The 24,221-nt window shown below is 40.7% G+C and overlaps 1 protein-coding gene across 2 annotated transcripts in view; it reads right to left on the bottom strand.

The window, feature by feature from the left end:
- The window catches only part of FRAS1 (Fraser extracellular matrix complex subunit 1), a 460,089-nt gene that overhangs the window by 184,063 nt on the left and 251,805 nt on the right, over positions 1 to 24,221 (bottom strand). For both annotated transcript variants that reach the window (XM_017540037.2, XM_037742541.1), the window contains exons 21-22: positions 4,923 to 5,075; positions 4,546 to 4,692 (exon numbers count right to left, since the gene is read on the bottom strand). In XM_017540037.2, the coding sequence (XP_017395526.1) occupies positions 4,546 to 4,692; positions 4,923 to 5,075 (300 nt within the window). The remainder of the gene's footprint in view (positions 1 to 4,545; positions 4,693 to 4,922; positions 5,076 to 24,221) is intronic.

The following is a 24,221-nucleotide window of genomic DNA, read 5'->3' as shown; positions in this document are numbered from 1 at the left end:
TTAGAATATGTATATTGGTAATTTAAGGGCATGGGAAAGTTCTAGACTGGATTTTCAGTCCTAATTATTTTCAATAATAGAAAAGAATATTTTAACACTTGTAAGCTTAGATGGGAATAAATTTTTATCCTTTTCATTTTTGCTAGGATTTCTATGCATGGTGCATCTTAATTTTGGCAAAGCGTTTAATACAGATTCCAAAAATAAAGTTGTGAATACAAAAATGAAGTGAGGCCTAGTGGTTGTAAGTGGATTTGACGGTGGTTGAAAATCATACTCAAAATGTGACCAGCAAATCTTTACAACTGATAAAAATAATGTCCACAGTAGAATATCACATTGATCAAGCCGTAATTTCTTGCTTGATCAACATTTTTATACATGACTTAATGAAAACAAAGAAACCAAGCTAATGACATTTAAATATGCCACATGCACCTATATAGGAAATATACATAGTTAAGTTTCACTAGCTGGAAGAACAATGTTCAGTTATCTTAACCAGTTGAAATAATGAACCTACAGTAATCAAGTGAAATAAGCAGAACTCTAAGAATAAAGTCCCACATTTATGTTCCAAAACCAACTGTACAAATACAGGATGAAGAAGATCTGTTTAGATAGCAGTTCCTATAAAAAAAAAAAAAATCTAAGACTTTTAGTCAATAACAGGCTTGATAGTAACTAAAAACATGATATGGTTACTGAAGATACTAACGACATCTTAAGCTGAAGAGTCTCCATGCAATGTAAGGGTCAGCTGGTCCTCCCTTCTTGACATAGGGCTGCAAAATGAGGCCCCTGAATGCCAGTTCCCCAGCCAGGGGTCAAGGCCAATTCTTTGCTTTAGTGTCTGAGGGTTTCTCTTATGACTTACTTCCACCTGCCTCTGTGTTCCTGAATCTTGTTTTGTTTTTTGTTTTCTTTGGAGACAGGTCTCACTCTGTCACCCTGTCACCCAGGCTGGAGTGTAGTGGCATGAACACAGCTCACTTACAGCCTCTACCTCCTGGGCTCAAGTGAATCCTCCTGCTTCAAACTCAATATAGCTGGGTCCACAGGCACAAACCACCATGCCCAGCTTATTTTTTAATTTTTTCTAGAGACAGGATCTTACTTTGTTACCTAGGTTGATCTCGAACTCCTGGCCTCAAGTGACCCTCCTACCTCACCCTCCCAAAGTGCTGGGATTAAAGGTGTGAGCCACTGTGGCCAGCGTGAATTTTTCTAGAAAGTACTCATTCCTCCTTGGAACCTTGATGTATATCTCAGTTCCTTCACTTACTTCTAAAAGAAATGGATTCATGCTGAGTATTCTGAAGTGTTGGAAGGCTTGATGGAGGATTTGGAGGGACACAGTAGTGTCACACTGAGGAACATGTGGCTTCTTGCTCTTACCCCTTTCCGATGTAATCAGTAAATGGCTGATCCTGTCTGATGCAGAACAGTTCCGTAGGTACCAATGTCCCTTGAATTCCCTGCTTCTATGGTATTACATTCAGACCCCACAAAGTACTAGTCCTGATGCAGTCATGTTGGTGTGGCCACACCTGGAGTAGTAGGGACAGTTCTTTGAGGCCGGTGACCCCCATGGCAAGTGCAGGCAGTCAGTGAAAAAGGTGGCACAGTGGAGGATGTGAGGGCAGTGAGGAAAGCTGGGATGTGCTATAACCATCACATCTGTGATGTGTCTTAAGGAGCAAGGAACCTCACAGTGTGGGGATTCAATCACCTTCTTAAACAGACCTGTTTTCTGCTGTAGGTCTAAGAAATGGTCATCCACTCTCCTGCTTCAATACTCCATTGGTTACAGGTCTACATGGAACAGAGATGTCCAAGTGGGGAATGACAGCTAATTTCAAACACTGGAGAGTAATCATGTGAAGGAAGGAGGAGGCTTATTCTATGTTACTTTGGAGGCAAGTTCTAGGGCCAATTAAAAATAACTGTCCAACAACTCCACCTCCCTAGCGGTGGAACTGATTTACTTCTGTGAAGCCTGTGGCGGTGAGTGAGAGTCTCTGCACTGGCGCAAGGTTGGCTTGAGTAATTCTGGAATTCTCCTTCAATTCCAAAGCACTGTGGTTTCAAGTACTCAGAACCTTACCTACCATCTCTTTTTTAAAGTTCCTGTCTCAACTGGTGACACTTAGATTTTTGAATTCACTTAATAGTTCATCCTCTCAAAAGATTCCTGTAAACAGAATATCTAGAAAGCTCTCCAGTCCTTACTTCCTTCAATAATTTGGTTATTCCTTAATACTGATTACATTTCCTCAAAAGCCCTTATTACAGAATTTCTAAAATTGGCAAGCCAATAATTGTCTATGAGTATTAAAATAAAGCATTTTTTTGTTCGTTTTGTTTTTGAGTCAGAGCCTCGCTCTATCGCCCAGGCTGAAGTGCAGGGGCGTGATCTTGGCTCACTGCAGCCTCTGCCTCCCAGGTTCAAGTGATTCTCCTGTCTCAGCTTCCCCTGAGTAGCTAGAATTATAGGTATGCACCACAATACCTGGCTAGCTTTTTTGTATTTTTAGTAGATGTGGAGTTTCACATGGTGGCCAGGCTTTTTATATAATTATATTTTTAAACATACTAGAAACTCAAATATCCCAACTTAGGAGCATACTTTTTCAATATTAAAAAGAATAAAATTTAAGGACTAAACTTAGGAAATTCTTAGTCCGACTAAAATATTCTATGACATTCTATTTACATGGGAGCGTAGCAAATGTGTTCATGCAGAGGCCACCCTGCCCCAAGACAAAAACTTCCCAGAAGAGAAATATTTCAATGCAATGTATTTTTGTCACCTATACTTCATATAAGGGATTCTATTTTTTTCTTTGGAACTTTTATTTCTGTGATACCACTGCTGAGAAGAGCTTCATAAATCTAAGTCACTGTTAGAGAGCAACACTCTCTTGCTCTTGAATAGAACATGGAAGTATTTCATTCCTGTCTCTGTATTACAGAATCTACAGACTCTGGCAGACAGTTGATATATACAAAGCAAAGGTTTTGTTACAAAAGCAGTCTTCCCACCGGTCCAAAAAAGTTCGATTTTAGATCTCCAGTACCTCCACAGATGATGCAAAAGGGTGAGTTCCATATAACTAATGTAAATTTTTGCAAGGATCTCAATAAACTGACAGTAATATCTATCTTCCTATCTATAAAATAGAAATATTTTTACTACTTTATTTGCCTCTCATTTTAGATGATGATGATAAAAACAAAACAATGGTTAATTAATACTGACAGCTTACTCTCCACTATTATCTATGTTAAATGTAACAACAACATTAAGATGCAGGTACGGTCATAATCTTCCTTTCACAAAAAAAAAAAAAAAAAAAAGAAAGAAACTGAGGCCTTGGTTAGCTCACTTGCTCAAGGTCATAAAGCACTAAGCAGCAGTTAGAATTTGAAGTTCTCTGAGACTAGAGCCCACTCTCCTAACCCCTATTCCACAATTCCTTCCCTAGAACACACAACTGAAATATCACCACTATTTTTGTTAACTGTCATTTTCAAATATATCACTTTTTTTTTTTTTTGAGGTGGAGTTTCGCTCTTGTTACCCAGGCTGGAGTGCAATGGCGCGATCTTGGCTCACCGCAACCTCCGCCTCCTGGGTTCAGGCAATTCTCCTGCCTCAGCCTCCTGAGTAGCTGGGATTATAGGCATGCACCACCATGCCAGCTAATTTTTTGTATTTTTAGTAGAGACGGGGTTTCACCATGTTGACGAGGATAGTCTCGATCTCCTGACCTTATGATCCACCCGCCTCGGCCTCCCAAAGTGCTGGGATTACAGGCGTGAGCCACCACACCCGGCCAACAATTTTTTTTTAAATGACACTTGGTAACTGAGAAAAAAAGAGTGGCATCAGCCTATCATAAATGTTCCTTCATCTGTGAAGGATTTCTTAAATTTTCAGGTAGATTCACCCTTTCCCTAATTTACCCTCTTTGTTTATGCCTGACTCAAGGTAATTAATCATATTCTGACTTATTTGAGAAATAAGACATCTATATAAGTAACTCTCATGTAAGTCCAAATAACTACTGTTTGGGCAGAAATGGAATATCTGCAGCATGCAAAGCCTTGTACACTGTCAATATTCACAAATACATATAGAAAACAAATTAAATCCAGAGAAGTGATTAGTATAGTGCATACTAGTGCAATCTCCACTGTCTGCATAGGGTCATAAATGGGATTGCTGAGAAAAACTACAAAGATGAAACAAATTAACACTTTTATTTTTTAAATGAGATAACCTGAATAGAGAAGTTAAATAACCTGCCCAAGATCATACAGCTGGCACTTACAGAGGAGACCCTACCGCCAGGCCAGCACTTTCAATTAGGCTGTTATCTGAGCTATAATCTGCTAATGGCAACCTGATTGCCTTTGTAGATTAGCTTTCTTCCTTTTATAAAAATGAAGGCTACCAGTTGAGAAGATGTAAGTAAGAACCTCGCATTTCTTTCAATAGCTCCAGAAAGGCAGGAAAGAAAGTTCATTGGAAAAACCCACCCTGGCAAACATGATTGTCATCAGGATAGTACCCAGGGAAGCAGGTGGTGCTGCAGGTGCCAGTGTGGGACAGCACGAGGTTGGTGTCACATGAGGAACAGGAGAAAGGTCCTCTGCCCTGGCAGGTTCTGCAGGAGGAGTGGCATTCTGCAGAGGAAAAAAGACACAACAGAAACCATGATGTCAGATTCTCTTCCAAAGCAGCATCCCAAGTGTGGGTAATAAAGTCCCAACATTGAGAACATTGGCAGGTCTGGTTTACAGCCCCATGGCATGCTTCCTGCCTCCACTCACAGGGAACTTCAAGCCTTCTCAGCAATTCCCCTTAAGAGAACCTCAGGCGGCAGCCCCAGCTCCTGAGTCCAGCGCTTACTCACTTTTGCAAGCTCCTCTCTCTGCATAGTATCCTGAAGGGCAGTCAGGAACACAGTGGTCCCCAAGCAGCAGATAGTGGGCATTCTGGCACCTCAGACATATACTCCCGGTGTTGTGGAGATCAGCTGCACAGTGCTGGCACAGGGGGTGGCAGTCTGGAGGCGGAAGGGGAGCAGAGAGAAAGCACGGGTGCTCATGAGCACAAAGTCTCATCACTGCACCAAAGGGTAGAAGGGATTTCAATTACCAACACTGCAGCTGACAGCTGAAGAGTAGCCCAAAGGCAGTGTATTTCAGTAAAGTAGAAACTTGGGACCTGTACAAATTGTGTGTTTGAAGTTTATAGCAAATGGCCAGGCCGAGAGTTTTCATCCCTTTCCAATGAAATGACCTTTAAATACAAGAATGTCGTGTGATGGACACTTGCTAGGAGTATAGAGAGAACTTCCAGACTAACAGAAGCAGTAAGATCGTTACTATCGACATCTCCCCTGGGGGTCTGAGACTGGAGTACAGCTTCACCCACCCGCTTCCTTCACAATAATAGAGGCAGGAGGCAGAGAAATTCTAGGAAGACAGGGGTGGGTCCCTGGTGAAACCCCACCTTCACCATAAAAAAAAAAAAAAAAAAAAAAGCCTGAAACACATGGCGCAAAGTTCAAAGAATGAATTTCTATTCCTGTTTGCCTGCCTTCTCCCAACTGGTTCTTTCTGAATCATGCCTTTCTACCAATTGAATGTTGCCTTTTCCAAAACTACCTATGGCCTGCCCCACCTCCATTCTGTACCTATACAGACCCCAGACTCAGTCAGTAGAGGAAAGATAGCCTGACTCTGGGGAAGAGACAACCTGATTTTGGAGGAAGACAACCTGTCCTTCTTGTCTCCTCTCTAGCTCCACTTTCTGCTGAGAAATGTTTTCATCACTCAATAAAATTCTCCACTTTCACCATCATTGAATTGTCTGTGTGACTTCATTTTTTGTGGGCACTGGACAAGAGCTTGGGACCCACCAAGTGCTGGTACCCAGCGAAGGCTATCACACCAGCCCTTTGCCCTCACCAGCAGAGGGCAGCTGCCCCAGGCAACAAGGCATGAGGCCAACTGAGCTGCTAACACACCACCATCTGTCAGACTGCAGACAGGGAGAATAAAAGAGCACTCTGGGGCTTCAGGGTCATGGGTACCCTCACCTGGGTGCCACCATGTTTCCCCTGAGGCGACCTGCCTCATTTGACCGCAGGCCTCACATGGAGCTTGCTCCTGTGTCAGTGCCCGGAGTGGCCAGCCGGGTCTTGCGCTCACTAACTCACATGTTCTCTCCCACAAGGAGTCAAGCACAGCAGGCTGAGCAGATGAGGCACCACTGCTGTGAGTCCAGCAGAGGATCTGATAAAAATCCTGCATCAACAGGGTTCCTAAGCCCTCCACAAGGCTCCTTCTCACAGATTTGGCCTTCCGGAGTCTGTACGCCAGTCTCAGCCTTCAGTACGAATGGACTGGGGTTAGTAAATAATTGGATTGAGTTGCTGGAAAATTTTAGTCTTTAACAAGAGATAAAGTTATGAGAAGAGTTGTGAGTTGAAAAGTCATTTTTATGATCCAATACATAGTACATAGTAGCTCTGTAATATCAGTTGGGACTAAAGATATAAAACAAATTATTTTGTCCAGACAACACTGTCTCTTGTTCTCACTCATATAATGGTCACCCTCTAATAAAGTGTATTCAGCTTCCTTTGTAGGTGAAAACTTCCTGCTTTCAAGTGGTAATTACCCTTTAAGTCCCGTTTATCATCCTTTATCCCAAAGGCAGGAGAAAACCCACAAATCTCAGTTTACCCACCTAAAATGAAAAAGGAGTAAGATCTAGAAAAAAGAAAATAGAAGAAAGAGTTCTGGTTATGTGGCCGTTCCATCTTCCCCTGTAGGATTCAAAGCACTTGTTTGTACTTGTTAATGCACCACCCTTGGCCCCAAAATATCTTGTTTCATCTCAAGTCTGTAGTAGAGATTGTGATTTCTAGAAAAATCCATGTTAGTGAAACAGATTGCCTGCCCCTAAAATCTCTTAAAACAGGTCTTTCTCTGTATACTGTTGGTGGTACTTTCCTAATTGTTGATCATCTGGATGTGTTCCCTGTACACGAAGCAGAGCTCCCTTCCATGTCGAGTGCCCACTCATCCACATGAGAACCCTTCAGAGGGCCTTTATAGCCATCCTAGAACTTAAGCCAAGAAAGTCTGCCTCAAAAATGCTGATTCTTCTGGCAGCATACAAACTAACAGTCACTGACCTTTCTCTGAACATTGGGAGTAACAAATTGCGAGAAGCCTTTTGCCAATATTAGGAACAATTCATGATATCCTGAAAGCCAATTTAATCCTCATGTCAGTCCTCCAGTAAATTACAAAGGAAATTATGACTGAATTGAGGGAAATATGAGAAGGAGGCTACTTTCCCCAGATTTGGTGTATGGTTTCCACATGATGCCAAGCACTTTGTTCTCTCTTCCCTGTGCCTTCCTCACAGTGCCAGGAGCACAATCCCAGCTGTGCAAAGGGAAATTTTTAAAACTTCAAAAGTTGCAAGAGCAAATGAAGGTGATGGTGTTTTATGATTACCTTAACAAGTGGGTAAATGTTAGGATTGGAAACCTAGGAAACACTACAGATTTAAGACTCCATTATTTAAAAGCCATGGCCTCTCCTCTTTAAAGCAATTTCTTCCAGAGCTTTCTGAACTTGGGCACGCATCAACAAGATCTGCAGGTGTTCAGTGGTCTAAAGACTAGTTGCATCTAACAGATGCTTTCTCTAGCATGCAATTAGAGAAACATAAAAGAATAATCTCCCAGGGGATGCTTTCAAGAAAAAGTCAGCAGACCCCTGCAGTATTTTGTGGGTACAACAAGTAAGTATTTATGGATTTATCTGATCTTTAGATCTCTGTTTAAATAAGGAGTGTAACGTGTGTTAATTATTCTAAAGGAATCTGGAGCAGGTTATGGACGTTCCTTCCCCATCACCCAGCAGTGCTTTTAAACCCTTATTACTCTTCTCAAGTCACCACGCCACTCTGCCCACCCATTCATGTCTTCCCAGGTGATCTCATCTACATCATTAAGCATAGCATCCTGGATTCATTTCTTTCAACCTCAAAACATCTATCTATTCCCATTTTTACTTCATTTCCTCCCTTCTCCCAGGATAAAATGGCTAATGCCTCCGCCCATATACTTGATCCAGTTTTCAGTATTATTCCACCTGCTTTCCTCTATCTCTCTTCACTCTCTCCTCAACCTCAACTTCCAAACATGCTCTCCACCGCCTACTGTCCTAAAAACATTTATCTACAGATACCTTGTCTCTTGCCATCCCTTCACCATCCAACTTCCTTGCCTCTCTAACTCCTCATTTCATTGTAATCTGTCTTCAGCACATTTTACTGTGGTATTGCTCTTGAAAAGGTCTCTGATGGTCTCTTAAGGACCGTATCTAATGGCCTCCTCTAATTCCTTATCCTACCAGAAATCTCTGCAACACAAGGCACTGCTGACCAGCCCTCCTCCTCAAAACTCTCTCCTCTCAGCATGAGTCACACAAGTGCCCTTCTAGGCTGGGTTCTACTTCTGTGCCTAAAAGTTAAAGGCTATGAGGAACTCCTACATTTATAAGCCACCTCCAACCAACTTATAAATGTAGGGGTTCCTCATAGCCTTTAACTTTTTCTTTTTTATTTATTTATTTATTTATTTATTTTTCCCATTTATTTATTTTATTGTATGGCCTTTAACTTTTTCTATCCTCCTAATCAAGTCCCTGGAGGTCTTAAACCAGACATGGCTGTTTGGCAGATTTGGGTACACAAATGCCAGAAGTCAATGGAAAGGTCTCAAGAGTTGGAGACTCTGAAATTACTAAGCGCCTCTCTCTGCTTCCTTCCACAGCTCCATGTTAAGCCATAAGAAAGCATCAGATCAGTCCCCAAACATATATTGCATGATGGAGTGCCCAGAGTCAAAGGAGAAATCAGTACAGGACACCTGAAAATATAAAACGATCAGCTCCGAGTTGCCCAATGCATCACATTTATCCAAGTTAGTTTATAGTTCTGCCTCACACAGGAGATTATAAACACTTGAATGTGGAAAATTGAATTCTCTGACTCTTTTTGTTCACTACCTATATTCATTATATGGTTTAAAAAGTCATGTTGAACACCCAATCCTATGAACAGACTCATTCCAAAGCAACAACCTGAGTGGCACCCATGTTAATCCACTCATGCAAACTTTCCTTCCCAGCTCCGTCATATGGAAGCCCCCAACAGAGGACCAATTATATAATTAGGCTCTCAGGGTTGGCTGGCTGATTTTTATTAAATCAAGCTGAAAAGAATAATAAATCCCTAAAACCTAGGAAATGCTTTTGTCTTCAGAGGCTTGAAGTCAAAATCACTTTGTAGGAGAGAGTTTCTTGGGAGACCTCAAAATAAGTAATGATCTGCACAGAAAGAAGCCAGAAATCAGAGCAACAAGTGCTTAAGGATTAATATCAATGTTCTGTCTTACAACTAGAAAAGTATAGTTCCCTAGGGCAGACCACAAAACTCAGGCAAGACAGGCTACAAGTAGCCGGTCCCACAGGGCACCACCTGCGAGCAGGCTTCAGGTACAAGTCTGGGGCTGCTGTAATCTACACAGAAGGGCTGAGCAGGTTCAGACAGGAATCTAGAGATTTTTTTTTCTGACTACAAAGTAAACCATGGAAGAGAAAACATGAAACATATTTTTACAGAGTATAAATAAGCATAAAAATCACACTAAGCATGTTTTTTTAGGGTCAATAACTGCTAACATTGACATTTCTTCATTTAGTTCTTTTTCTATACAATTTTACATACTCAATATCATCAGTATTCCCACATGTCATTAGGGACTCTGTAAACGTCATTTTTAGCAGCTTCATATTCCAGTACTAAGTATGCAAACAAAAATACTGCATTTTTCTTATGGTTTGAACATTTACTTATAATTTGTCTTCACTTTTATAACTAAGGCTATGATAACATTTTTGTGCACAAATCTTTGTCTGCATCTCAGATTATTTCCTAAAGGACAGTGTCAAAAGGGTACAATTCATATTATTTTATAGTTTACATTTATTGAGCTCTGAGTATACATTGGGCAAAGTATTAATTATTATAAACACATAATTTCATTTGAAGAAAAAAGTAGGCAATGTTATTATCCCCATTTTATAAATGGGGAAACTGAGACTCTGACAGCTTAAGTCATTTGCTTACACATATCACATACAGGTTAATTCCAGAGCATACACTTTTAACCACCACAGGCATGAAAAAAATGTAAAATTCTTAATTGATATTATAAATTTCATTCAAGAAAGTTTCTATCAATTTGTATTTCAAGAGCCATTTCTGAGACTGTTTCATCATGATTTTGCCAGTGCTAAGAGATTTAAAAATAGTAAACCAATCTTGTCTAATTTGGTTGGTGAAAATTGGGGTCATTGTTTTACTTTGTATTTCTTTTATTATAAGTGAGGTTGACTATTAAAATTTTTTTTTCATTGAAACAACAAAAAGATTCAAATGGCTACTATACCCCTACAACTTTCAGCATGGTAGGGAAAAATGGCTTTGGATATATCATTTTAATTGAGTACTTAATATGCATAACCTAATAATGAACTGAGGTATCAATCAGTGAGTTCCTTCCTCATCCACTGCTACCATCCCCCATTGGACCAGGAAACATGGGGTCAAAATCAGACCCACAAAGACACTATACTTATACCCAGGGCACAAGAGATAGAAATAAAAAAAAATTTGTTTTTTTAAGACAGGGTATCCCACTGTTGCCCACACTGGAGTCCAGTGGCAAAATCATAGCTTACTGAAACTTCAAACTCAGGGATCCAGGATCCTCCTACTTCGGTCTCTTGAGTAGCTGGACCTATAGGTATAAACCATCAGGCCCACCTAATTCTTTTATTTTTCATATAGACAGGAGTCTCACTATATTGCCCAGGCTGGTGTCAAACTCCTGGCTTCTAGCAATCTTCCCTCCTTGGCTTCCCAAAGTGCAGGGATTACAGGTATGAGCCACCTCACCTAGCCAGAAGAGTTCTTGAATGTGCATTGGAACTAACAGAGCCACGCCCTTGCCCATCAACACCACCCCTACACTTTCCACCTCCTTACCCCAAACTAAAAAACCTTCAAGCTGAAGAGGAAGAAAATGCAGAGAGACCATTCCCTTTGCTCTTGCCTGCTCCTCTTATGGAACAGGTTGGAAGTAACCCAGTAGAATGTTCAAGAGTTCCAGTGGTACAGTGGGCTTGGGCTGTGTTTCTTGCCTTAAAGAGGGCTGTCTCCCAAGTTTTGTCATGGGGGCACCGTGTGCTGAGCAACATGAAAACACAGTGGACACTGAGATGCAGGACTGGCATGGGCTATTACAAGCATCCTGTAGAATGCTGCAGGGATAATGACAGGGTGCCATGAAAGTATATAACAGGGGTACCAAATCAGTCCAGGGGGCAGGGAAGACCTCCCAGAGGAGGCTGAGACAAGAACACTGGTAGCAGTTAGCTGCAAGAGGAGCAGGGCAGGGGGAGAATGTTTGGAAAGAGTTCCAACAGGAGGGAAGGTAAGGCAACCCAGCAGTTCAGTAGAACAGGATGCCTTCAAAGAACAGAGAAAAGTTCAACATGGCTGGATCTTAAAGAACACACAAAAGAGTCACTCAGGACCTGGGCAGGCCAGATTTGGAAGACGTTGTAAGTCAAGAAAAGGAGTCTGGATTTTATGGTAAAGGCAATTGGGAATCAATCAATCTCTCTCTCCCTCTCTCTCTCTCTCTCTGTGTGTGTGTGTGTGTGTGTGTATGTCTTTTTTTCAGTTTATTTACCAAGGACTCTGTGTTTTTGTTAAAGATTTAAATTAGAATTTTTTTTATATGAAAGGCAGCTTATATTAGGAGAAGACATCAAACCAAAGCTGAAAACTAACAATCAAGAAAATTCTGACACATAGCAGCTCTTGCCACAAAACTTTTGCTGGGGAAGGAAAGCAGGCTCCTTACTGTTCCCTCTCCTCCTCCCCTCCATTACATCTGCAGAAGCCCCTTTTCTGTCAAAAACGTCCCTCTGCTTGTTTTCAAGGGGCTAGATATGCTGGAGTAGGCATATTAAGCATATTATTATGCAAATACATGAAAACTATTGTGACCAGGAATGGAGACACTTGAGAAGGAAGAAAAACACACTTGGTTTGTCTCTGCATGCCTGGGGAAGACCTTTTCACTCATAGTCAGTTCTCAAAATTCCTTTTAAAAGAAAAACAAAGTGGAATTTGGCCAAATCAGTGATACCTAGTAGGTAGCTCCTACACAGCTGTTAGAGGGAAGAAAATTATTGGAGTAAAAATACTAGGAAATTATGGAGAATTTAGAAGCCCATGAAAAACATCAATATGGGTTGCATTACCTGGTTTTCAAAGTCCACTTCAGGCCAGGAAAAAAAGGTCACTCCTTGGCTGTAATTATACAATCTAAACATAATTAAGAGGTGGTATGAGCCCCACCTCCAGGCACCGTGAGAGGTAACTATGTGACCCAATAAACTGCTATGACACCAGTCACTTTATTCACAGTAAAGCCCATGGGCATATTTTTCTACAAACTAATCTGATCTGGAGGGAACTCTTGAATTCTTCTCATTTGGTGGTAACTGTCTGATGAACCCTTTAATGGGCCCACACCATAGGAACACATCTATCAGAAGCTGCATCCTTAAAATGGCAGCATCCTCAGAGAGACCAACAAATTCCAGGATGAATTCCCTCTAAAATACTCTAGTCTGCCTTCCATGCCTGTTCCTGCCCACAAGTGATATTGACAACAATTTCACAGGATACACTAGAGGAAGTGTATACTGTCACTGCCTAACTTGCACCAGACTGCAGTTACTAAAATAAGGGAATTGAATTTCCAACCCACCACTCTAGCAGCTTCTGCAAGGATTAATGTTCCATCCAAAAAGCCCCATCTGTGCAGCAAGGTATCTGCATCTGACCTTCCTGCCTGTAATCAAGAAAAGGGAGGCTGACCTCAAATATGTTTAAATAGGGAGCATGCATCCGTTCATTGCTTAAAAACAGTGCCTATTCTGGAGCCTGTCTCTCAGATTTCTCCCACTACTACTCAGCAAGTAAATTCTTGTTTGTCACTATTACAATTAAAGTAAAGAGTCTTTAAACATAAGACTTATTAAGAGTCACAAGGAAAGAAGAGAGGCCCAGAATGCATTTACGCTTAGCCTGTTTCAGATTACTGATGTATAATAAGTGTGTGGAGGGGGGGTAGGGGAGAACCGATGGAATTCCAGTTGTTTGTAGATGTACCTCCTTGCTAATAAATGCAGTGAATTAGAACTGTAAACAAGCAAATTAATAAATACACTACAAGATAGCCTAAAAATGGTGTACTAGCTCCAGCTGAAATAAATGCATTTTATTGTTTTTAAGCAAGCAGAAGATTCCATTTGTTTTCTAAATATGCACAACATGTACACATGCTAGAAATTTAAACAGATTAAAAAATTAATATTTTGACTCAGCAGCTGTAGAATCCTCTAATATGTCACCCTGCAGCTGTGAGGAAATTGCATGTGGTCATCACTATGTGATGCTTTCTTCAAATCACAAAGGCTCTGCTTCAAGGATCAGTGAGGATTACCCACAATCATGATGGATGGAAGCACATGGCAGTGAGGTAATTTATTTCATGTCGTTGGAGCAAAATCAAAAAAGTTTGATGATATTAAAGTAAATGTGTACTGTCGACGCAATGGCTTTGGATGTTGGTTTTATGGAGCAGTGACTCCTTAGCTGATAAATAATGACCTATAAAAACAAATTTAGGCACACAGTGAGATTTTTAATAATGTCCTGTCAGTCGATTAGGTTCTTAATGCAACCACATTAAATGCATTTGGAAGTGGTTAAAATAATCAGCACTTGTAGCTGTTCTCTGTCAGGTGAAAAAGAAATGATTTCACGCCAAAACTCAGGGCCTTTAAAGGGCATAGAATTTGAATTCTAATGTCACTTTTTAAAATTGATGAGTTTCTACTTGTGAGATAAGTATGGCAGGAATCCAGAAAATAACATACACATGGCAGAAGAGAAAGAATTCTCTTTTCCTTTTGATCATTAGTTAGTGCTTAGCTCACCCGTAAGCTCTTAGAAATCATGTAGTCTTTTTAGAGGCTTTGAATTAGTACAAAAGCTACAAAGCAAAACAAAACCAACCAACCAAATGAAACTTCTTTCTTCAGTGTCTGTGGCTATTGTTTTTCTCTGAAAAAAACTAACCAAATAAAACATGACAACAGAATGAACTTCATGTTATAGGGCAGTGACTTCTGCGCAGCGTTGACAAATTCACCAATGTGCTTGGAGGGCTGCCGTAGGAGCCAAGGAAGCAGCTTGAAGAGGGGACAGTAAAGGGGGGTGGTGAGTGGCAGTGTCAAATTTAAAAGGAAAGCTCTAGGTTTTGGTGCCACCTTGCACTGCCAACAAGGTATCATAAGCATCACTCTTACCATGTATCTTGAAGCTTTGTATCCAATTTATGTTTTACTTGGTTTAGCTCCAAAACAGAAAACAGTTCACGGCCAGGTGCAGTGGCTCACGCCTGTAATCCCAACCCTTTGGGAGGCCAAGGTAAGCAGATCACGAGGTCAAGGGATGGAGACCATCCTAGTCAACATGGTGAAACCCTGACTTTACTAAAATGCAAAAATAACCAGGTGTGGTGGTGTGCGTCTGTAGTCCCAGCTACTCGGGAGGCCGAGGCAGGAGAATCACTTGAACCTGGAGGCAGATAATGAGCGGAGGCCGCGCCACTGCCCTCCAAAGAAAACAGTTCACTTCAATTAACATTTACGGCAAGTCAGCTGAGTATGAGGCACTGTGGAAGGTACTACAATCGGACCGGAAACCTTCTCTCAAATGCTTACGAAGGGATGACCAAAAAATACATCCAAAATGCAACAGGTGTCAAAGAAGAATCAGAGAATATTTTATCCAAAGTGAATACGAGGAACTTGAACCTGAATGCTTATTTGATGTTTGCAGATGGTGCCAGCGAGGACATCCTTGTTAGAACGGAAGAATACGTAATAGCACACACAGGAGTGGAGCAGTGTGGCGTGAGAAGAGAATCAGCATGGCTGGAGCTCTGTATGTTCACTTGGGAACCAAGGAAAGCACGGACCTTGAAAATCAGAGTGAAGGATTTACAGCTAATGCAATAGGCAATGGGAAGGCATCGACAAGTTTTGAGTGTCAACGAGTGTTTTGTAAACCAAATCTGATATTCAAGAAAAGTTCTCCTCCTCCTCTTGGGAAGGACTAGGAGAGCTTTAGTGAGGCAGAGCCTCTAGCAGAAAGAGAAAAATGAAGCTGTCATCTGAGAAAGAAGAGCTTGGGGTTTTTGCATCAGATACAGAGAAAAGGGAATATAACCTTAAACAGTTTGCACACATAGAATCTACGAGATATGGCAGTGATTCCAATGTAAAAGAGGGGTTGTTAAGAAGAAAAGGTAATTCAATGGTTTGGAGTTGTGTCAATGGAAAAATGAGTAGTGGGTGGACAAGGAAGTAAGGAGAAGGAAGAAAAGCACTGTGGAGGTGGGAGGGATGAAGATGAAGTGTTTTCTTTGGAGTTTTCCGGTGATTGGATATCCAGCAGGAAGAGAGAAATGAGGATGGGGGGGGGGATTAGCACATGCACTTGGGATGAAACCTAAGAAGAAAATAGAAATGAAGATTTAAGCTGTGAAAGATGCAAGGGCCCCGGAGGAAAGAAGATAGGGGAAAGGAGCAGGAAAAATAAAGAGAGAGGGAGGGAGATGAATGTGAGGAGAAAAGATGAGGTTTGTTTGTTTTATGTTATCAGATAATATAAATCTTCTAAACAAAAAGAAAGCAGAGTTGTAGACAGAGAGTGAAGAGGGAATGTAGGGAGTGTGTTGGAAGGCCATGAGGCCATGATGCACAGGGCATCAAAGAGAAGTGAATTAAATGATGTCGGGAAGCAGAGAGAGTGTAGGGGGTGTGTGGGAAGACCATGAGGGTCAAAACCATAGAGCATCAAAAAGAAGTGAATAAAATAATGTCGAGAAGCAGAGAGGGTCTTATGGAAACTTGATCAGTGATGAGGGCTGATGATACAGTGATCACATATGTGCCTTCTGAAGTGGCACTCCTTGGATTCAAAGCCCAGCTCCAGAGCTTACTAGCTGTGACACTTTGAGTAAATGTGTTAACATCTCCAATCTCATCTCTAAACTTATCTTGGCCTGTAAAATGCAGATGGTACTAATCACAGTACCAACTTCCTGTTCTTGCAGGCAGAATTAAATGACATAATATATGTGACGAGCTGGCACACAGTGAGTGTTCAATAAACATGAGTTATGATTCTTTATCTGTAGTGGGCCCAATCAGAATTGATATTGATGCTGATGCTTATGTTTGCAACCGATTCACTAGTTTTCCCCATTAACAGTAAGCCACAGAAATTCACAGGTGTGTAAAAGCAGGTATATGTAGCCTTAGTACAGGTATATGCTACCTTTAGTACTGAAGAAGATAACCTGTAAGTCTCAATTCAGCCGTGTTCTTTTAACATACACCCACAAAAACCGTCTCTGCAATTCAGGCCCTGTCCTATAGTTATTAGGAAGCAACAGCAATCCTGACTTCGTTGGGAGCTTTTACAAGTTGGGAGCTTACAAGTAAGGTCCTTCTCTCATTACAAAAGCTAGGTAAGGTATTGTTTGGTAAAAGTCACATGAAGGAGAAAATACAAGATTTTTTTCTTTTTTAATTTAGGAAGGATTCAATTTAAGCATAGGTCATGTTCTTTTTTCCTGAAAGGAAAAGCTCAAAAAACAATAAATGCCTTGAAATGTTCAATCATCCCTTTGCATACAGATTGATCTCTTAAATGAAACAAAATTTGGGAGAACAGGGAAGAGACAATCATTGAAAGTTCTGTACAGAGGGTAGATATGCAATTCATAGTTCAAGCAATAAGAGACAGGGCGACATGATGAGAAATAAGAAAAGAAAGTGCATTACGAAAAAAGAAGATAAGGAAAATAAAGAAGCAAGAGTTAAAAAAAAATAGAGCAAGCAAATTGAAAAAATATAGAGAGAAGAACAGGACTAGATGGAATACAGAGGAAGGTGAAAAAGAAAAGATAAGAACCAAAATATGACTCACATCAAGAAGAAAGATCCTTGTCATAATTATCATATGAGGCATTAGAAGAGAATTAGACATGAGGACAGCTGATTCAAGTCCTTAATTCTACCCAACAGTTCTTGAGGACCATCCAAGTGCTAGCTTGGCACTGTACTGAGTCTTAATTCATCAGACAACAAAATGGGAATTACTAGCATTTCCAATTCTGCAGGGGGGGTTCTGGGTATGATTAAAGGGGAAGATCCATGAGAAAATGCTTCGAAAATTATAAAACATAAAGACACCATTACTACTATTAATAATGACATGAAACACATATCTAGTCACAGCTGTAGCCTTAGAAATCATATTTAACCTGCCATGGACCAAGCGGTAAATCTATCTCCTGCTTTTTACATCTTTTCACAACATGAAAATGACAAAATTAAGTTACCCAAACACAACGGAATATGACTTAGCATTAAAAATGACAATTACGTGGATTCTTCCAATATTTGCTAACATATGGAAATATGTCATTTAAAGTGATGTTTTAGAGAACAGAAAAAAGAAATACAGTAGCTGTTCACTACAACTGAAAACAATACACGTATGTATATATTGAAAAAGATTAAAGTAAATGTGGAGTGATATAAATTATTAAAATTTAGTATACATTAATGTTTTTCTTTGAAGTTTATTCATTTAGTAAGGATCAAATACAATGGGAATGCAGGTACACATGGCAGTCTAAATCAGCTTCCTTAGTATTTAAAACAGACTAGCAAGTTTTTGCAATGTTTCCCAACAATGCCTCTCCAGCCACTCTATTTAACACAGTGACCTTTAATCCACCAATCAAGTAATCTGCCTACTAATCCACTTTTTAATTCACCAACCAAAAAAAAAAATTCACTCTTCAGCCCCAGTTGCATGCAAGCAATTGTACTTGCGCCATGGAGTACAAAATGGTTAAGTATGTGGACTCTGGAAACACGTTCTCTGGGTTCCAATCTTGGCTCAATCATTCTTGAATTTTATAATTTGGAGTCAGTACTTAACCTCTCTTAGCCAGTTTCAGTTTCCTTATATGTAAAAATGGGGATAAAATTAGTACCTACCTTGGAGGATGATTGTGAATGTTAAATGGCAAAATGCATTCAAAGCAATTAGCACAGTACTTTTCACATGATAAGCCCTCAGAACCGGCACCTATTATTAGATACCCACGCAAAGATCACTCATAGAGAACGTGAGCTGCTCAAAGCCCAAGTGCTAGGTAAAGTGGTAGAAATAATCAGCATACTAGAAATTCTAACAGGGGAGATGCCAAGAAGAAGCCGGTCCTGAAGGGGAAGGAATCTGAGCCAGGCATTGAGGGATGGATGGGTAGGATTTGGTGATCAAAATAAGGCAAGAACTGCTACTTGTTTAAAGTTTATGCCTCTTTTCTTCCTTTCCATTTATAACCACAGAAGCAGCCACAGCAAGATGTAGGGTGGTGCCAACCCACCTCCCCCGCACCGTAGAAGCTGCTTTAAATCAGAACTGGCTGTCACTTCTCTGGCTTCCAGTTACTGTATCTGGAAGGAGACAGAGAGCTGGTGTCCTGGCTCACACAGGGCTCCCTTCCGGGTTCTTAATTATGTCCAACTTGAACTGGGCTTTTCCCCCATTATTCAGTGCTGCAGTTGTATCAGCTTATTTCAAAATACAGATGTGTTGTTTTTTAAATTTGAGCAATTTTACTTTTTCACCACATTTTTAGGGCCCTTCTTTCAGAAGTGGTGACAAAAATGGGAAAAATCATGGAAGGGACTCAAAAGTGTTTATTTATGATGTGGAAGAAAAATGTTAACAGCAATGCTGTTCAGCAGGCAAAAGGGTGGTAAACACGCACTTCCTTGGGTGACCCCTCTGCCTGCCCACAGAGAAAAGAAAGCAGGAAGAGCACAAGGGAGAGAGGGTGAGAGGGAGGGAGTAGGCAGGGAAGTGGGTTGGTCTACAACCTGCGTACAGGTTCATAATTTCCTTTTACCTTTAGGGAGTGCAAACCAATTGTTCCAAGTATTAATATCAGTTAGTTCAGGACTTCCCAAATACTGTTCTTCATACCACTGGCTAGCCCTGTGAAAGAGGCTATAATAAAGGGTGCGGGTCTTTCATTCAATGCTTAGGAAATGATGTTCAGCCATCTTCATCTTAAAGATTCACAGCACAAATATGCATTTTTAAGGTTCTCAGAAATCTTGCAATAAAGAAAGTTGCTTACCTTTATGTAGCCCAGTCAATCCCAAATTTATTTGGCCAGGAGGTTTTTTTGTTTTTGTTTTGCATGTAACACCTATTAACCATTACTTAGAATTTGAATTCTGTGGAATAGGAATACAGTATGGAAAATACTTGAAGTAATATTTCTTTACTCACACTTGTCTTCTTTTGTTTACATTCTCACACAGATTTGTGGAATGAGTGAACCCACGTTAAAAAATTACTTCATAAACAATAATACATTTTTAATCCCCCAGACTTTTACTACCCTAAAAAATCAACTGTTTTAATTTTCAGGTCTTCCCCTCTGCAATATTACTCTTGATATTATCTTCATCCTACATAAGAACTCAAAAACATAGCCATCCCATCAGGCAGTCCACAAAACTCAAAGCATGTTTTAAAAAATGCATCTGCAGGTGAACACTCCCCCACCAGGTTTTTATCTGGTTTTCTTTTAATTCTTACCCTATTATATGAACAAGAGAAAGCTTTTAGCTGAGAAAGAGAAATGAAAAAAGCACCTCAGGTTTTGGAATTTTCTGTTAATGTTGTTGAGATATGGGCAAAAAAAAAATTGTTTTAATTTATGAAAAAAGAAAACCCGGCTTTCCTTAGCACATATCCATGTCACCCACAATTAAGCACAGCTGCCTCTCACCCCGGTTCATTTATCTTTGTTGAAAACTTTCAGCTCTGGCCTAAATCTCACTTACTTTATATTTGCTTTGATAAGCTTGGAGAAAGAAACCCCACACATATGACGTTTCCATATGTGAGACACACTGAGGTTACTGGACCTGCTCCCAGAATGGGTTTACTTTGTCGGTGTGCTAGATGGATGTAATTTTCTTTTTTAAACAGGTCGTGGATGATAATCTCAGTTATGGGTCAAATAGAGAATACATCCTGAGAGGAAACCCCACCATCCTGGAGGCGCTCGGACATACACAAAAGAGTGGGCAGAGAGGGCCCTTCTCCGGGACTTCCTGTAAGCTAGGACTTCCCAAGGACACAGAGAGGACATTCCACTGACAGCCCCGCACAGTGGTAGATTATCTTTGGCTTTGTCTGTCATCACATGGTTTCTCCTAACACCTTCCTGAATTCAGATAAAAGTCACCTGAACATTCTATGAGGTAACTATGACCCAACCAAGGCAATACTTTAGTTAAAAAAATTCTAGGACTTTAGGTTCAGGGCAACACTAAAAGAGGAGACAAGCTCCTAGTAGCTATGGTAAGAAGCCTGTCCACTCCTCCTGGAGAGACATTCTGGGATGTCCAATGTCAATGTCACCCCCAATTCAGTTTGGCCTAATTCAAGCACACTGTTTTCCTACTGCCTCTTAGATCTATTCCTAACCTTGGTAAATGGTACTCCCATCCCTCAAATTTCTGTGACCAGAAACCTGGAAACTATCTGCAAAGTTCCTTTTCCCTCACCCCTAGGGCTGAGGGAGCACCAACCTCTGTTGCTTCTATTATGTTAAATCATAGGGAATTGCCACTTGGACTATTTTTGCAACAAAACAGCAATCTTAGATGAGTCAACTTCACGTACTATTAATACCTGGTGAAATCATGTTCCCTTCTCTTTATTCCCTCAGGAATGTTTTCATTAAAGGATTTCTTTCATCTGGGTTTCTGCAGCTATCTCCTAAAGAACTTTCTGCCTCAGTCTTTTCTTCTAAGCTATCTTCCATAGATGCTTCTCTTCACAGAAATGCAATCGTGATGCTTCCCAGAACCTTTGAGGGATCCCCGCAGGTGTACCAAGGCCCTCGTGACCAGTCCTGCCCCCCCACTCAATTCAAGTCCCACCTGTCCCATAGGACTCAGCTCTTTATGGGTGTCTCAATCCTCTTTGGCCCATTTTCTGAAATATTCTGCCTGCAAACCCCAAACTCTAATTCTCATTCACCTTTAAAATCATCTCAGTTATGACATCCTCCAGAAAGCTTTCATAGCCACTCCACACACATACACACCCTCCAGTGTGGGTCACGGTCTTATCCCATAGGCTCATCTCATATCCTGTGCTGTGCATGGAATTCCACATCATACTAAACACACACCCCTTTCTGTTATGAGCTGAATTAGTCCCTCCCAAAATTCATAGGTTGAGGGCCTATCCCCAGTACTTCAGAATGTCTGTAGTTGAATATAGGGCCTCTAAAAAGGTAATTAAGTTAAAATAAGGATCTTAAGGGATGGGTCCTGATCCAATGTGACCCATATAGCTATAAGGAGAAGATTAGGACATGCAGAGAGACACCAGGGGTGCAAGTACACAGAGGAGGCAGCAAGAGGGCCGCCATCTACAATCTAAGGAGAGCGGCCTCCAAAAAAGCCAACCCTGCGGACACCTTCATCTTAGACTTCCAGCCTCCAAAACTTGGAAAAAATAAATTTCCATTGTTTGACTCATCTAGTCTGTGGTATTTTGTTATGGCAGCCATAGCAAACTAACATTTTCATTCACTAAAGTGAACATTTCTTGTATGCAAGCACCGTATCTGATTCATCTTTACATCCCCAGAGCCCAGCACAGTGCCTGGATGGCGCAAGGGCTTCATAAATGTTTGACGGATCCGTACATGCATGAATGCATTGCAAGGCTACAGAGAGAAGTGGAAGTGTTTAGAAAAGTCAGGCATTTAGTGGAAAAGTGAACTTTGGGGTCAGCACAGTTCTCTGAAAGTTCAATAACTAAAATTACTGATCAAACTTTTCTATAATAAATATTTTTACCCCAGCCTTTAATCAACAAAGGATTCCTAAGCACCAGACAATGGTTACCTCATTTAAAACCATTACTTAGTACACCTAATTCCCAGAACAGCCAAGATTTTCCTTTTCAGCTTATTTTAGTAGGATCTGGTCATCTAGGGTTGGGGACTTTCAGAGTGGCTCAGTCCCATGATTCTCATTCTAAAGGTTCCCTAAAAAGCCTTAAAACATTAATGCAACTCCTAATCACCTAATTTACTATCAAAGAACACTCTGGACATTAGAGAGAACAGAGGTCATTAAAAATTAAATTTTTCCAATCTCTTTATATAAACATGTATTTTTAAAATATGCCCCAGTATAAAATTTTTTAGGGTCCACATTCAGAGTTAGATTTAAAAAAAAAAAGCCATCATGAAGTATATAATTCAGGTCCTACCTTCTGACTCTTCTCCCTGACTCTAATCTCTCTTTGTGTTAGTCTATCCTCTGTGCAGCTTGCAGATTCCTTGCCTTAACACATCCTTAGTCAAGTTACAGGCCTCTCCAAAACTCTCATGGCCCTATTGTTCACAAGATTCAGTCAAAACTTTTGGCCTGAAACTATGGGTTTTTTATACTCTGGTTAGAATTTAAATTTCCCAACCATTTTATCTAATATGCTTTAATATCAACCATGTTTTTCACCCAAGTTAGATGACTCGCTAGTCATGAATGGCCCACATGCTATATCTGCTGGGCCTGTCTCCTGATGATATTCTTCTGGAAGTATTTTGCATTCCAGCTCCTCTGTAATGCCTTCCATATCTTGTTACTTCTCCCTACCTTGAACTCCTACCACCCTTATTACTGGTTGGTGTTACTGTCCTTAAATTGCTTTGTACCATTTGTTAACTACACTTGTGTCTTTGGTTCACCTCCTTAAGTAGCCTGGAAGACCTCTGTATCCCCTCAAATGTCAGCTCAGCACCTTGTGCTCAGTGGGTTCTCAGTAAATATCCACCAATATGCTTTAGCCATGTAAGGAGCCATTTAATTCTCAGAGTAGCAGCTCCTCCAGGTCCTAAAGTGATAATAAGCAGATAACCTCAAACATACAAACTGTAATAGCCCCTACCATCCCCAGATTCTCTTTTGGGGGTGGGCACTACTATCTCCCATTTTTCACACTTTCCAAGACCATCCTGCCTACAGCTGACATCACTAGCAATAGACATCCTGCAGCTAATAGGGATTCTGATTAGTCTTCCTCCTGGACTCTGAATTTCTACTTTTTGTTGGACCTAAAAATGTTTGCACAGTCTCTACACTTGGGCTTCTGCTCTGAATCCAGCATTCTGGGCTGGAGCCCTGTGCTTGACTGTTTGGTTTTCTTAGAATATAGACCTTAATACCAAATGTCTAGTCTTTAATGTCATATGCAAAAATGAGTGGCTCATCTGGACCATGGTACCACCAGCCACAGGGAGCACAGCCACTGACTTGCTGTGCCCTGCCCACCCTCAATCTATCAGATTGAACAGGTGAGATGTCAGCCTCATCCCAGACTGAATATGCCTGCTGGATACTGTGATCTAGACAACTGGCCATGCCTCCTTCCTGCCCCAGGACAAGCCTGATGGCCAGGTCAGCCCCTCAGCATGCTTTCTCACCTTTCCCATTTGCTCAGTAGCATTCCAGAATGCCCCCAGTTCACCCCTTCAGAGCTGAGACAACAGCTGCTAAAAGGCAAAGCTCTGCAAGTTTATCCCACAATTTGAAGAAGTGGGTCAAAAAATATACAATAACCCATTACTCAGTAAGTTCTTCTTCCCAGTCTATAGGATGTTTGGTGGGAGAGTCATTGTCTCCTTCATCTGTTTCTGTATTCTGAGTATTTGACCATTGGTAGGCACTCAAAAATACACATTTGTTGTCTGAATGGATAGAGGAACATAATGTCTGGTTTCAACATTATTCAAATTTCAGGCTGCTTCCCTAATTTTTTTTTTTTTTTTTTTTTTTTTTTTTTT

This window comes from Cebus imitator, unplaced genomic scaffold, assembly GCF_001604975.1.
Source record: "Cebus imitator isolate Cc_AM_T3 unplaced genomic scaffold, Cebus_imitator-1.0 Scaffold123, whole genome shotgun sequence".
In the NCBI taxonomy this organism is placed as follows: domain Eukaryota; kingdom Metazoa; phylum Chordata; class Mammalia; order Primates; family Cebidae; genus Cebus; species Cebus imitator.
The sequence above is the reverse complement of the archived record's forward strand: the minus strand, read 5'-3'. Positions and strand labels throughout refer to the sequence as shown.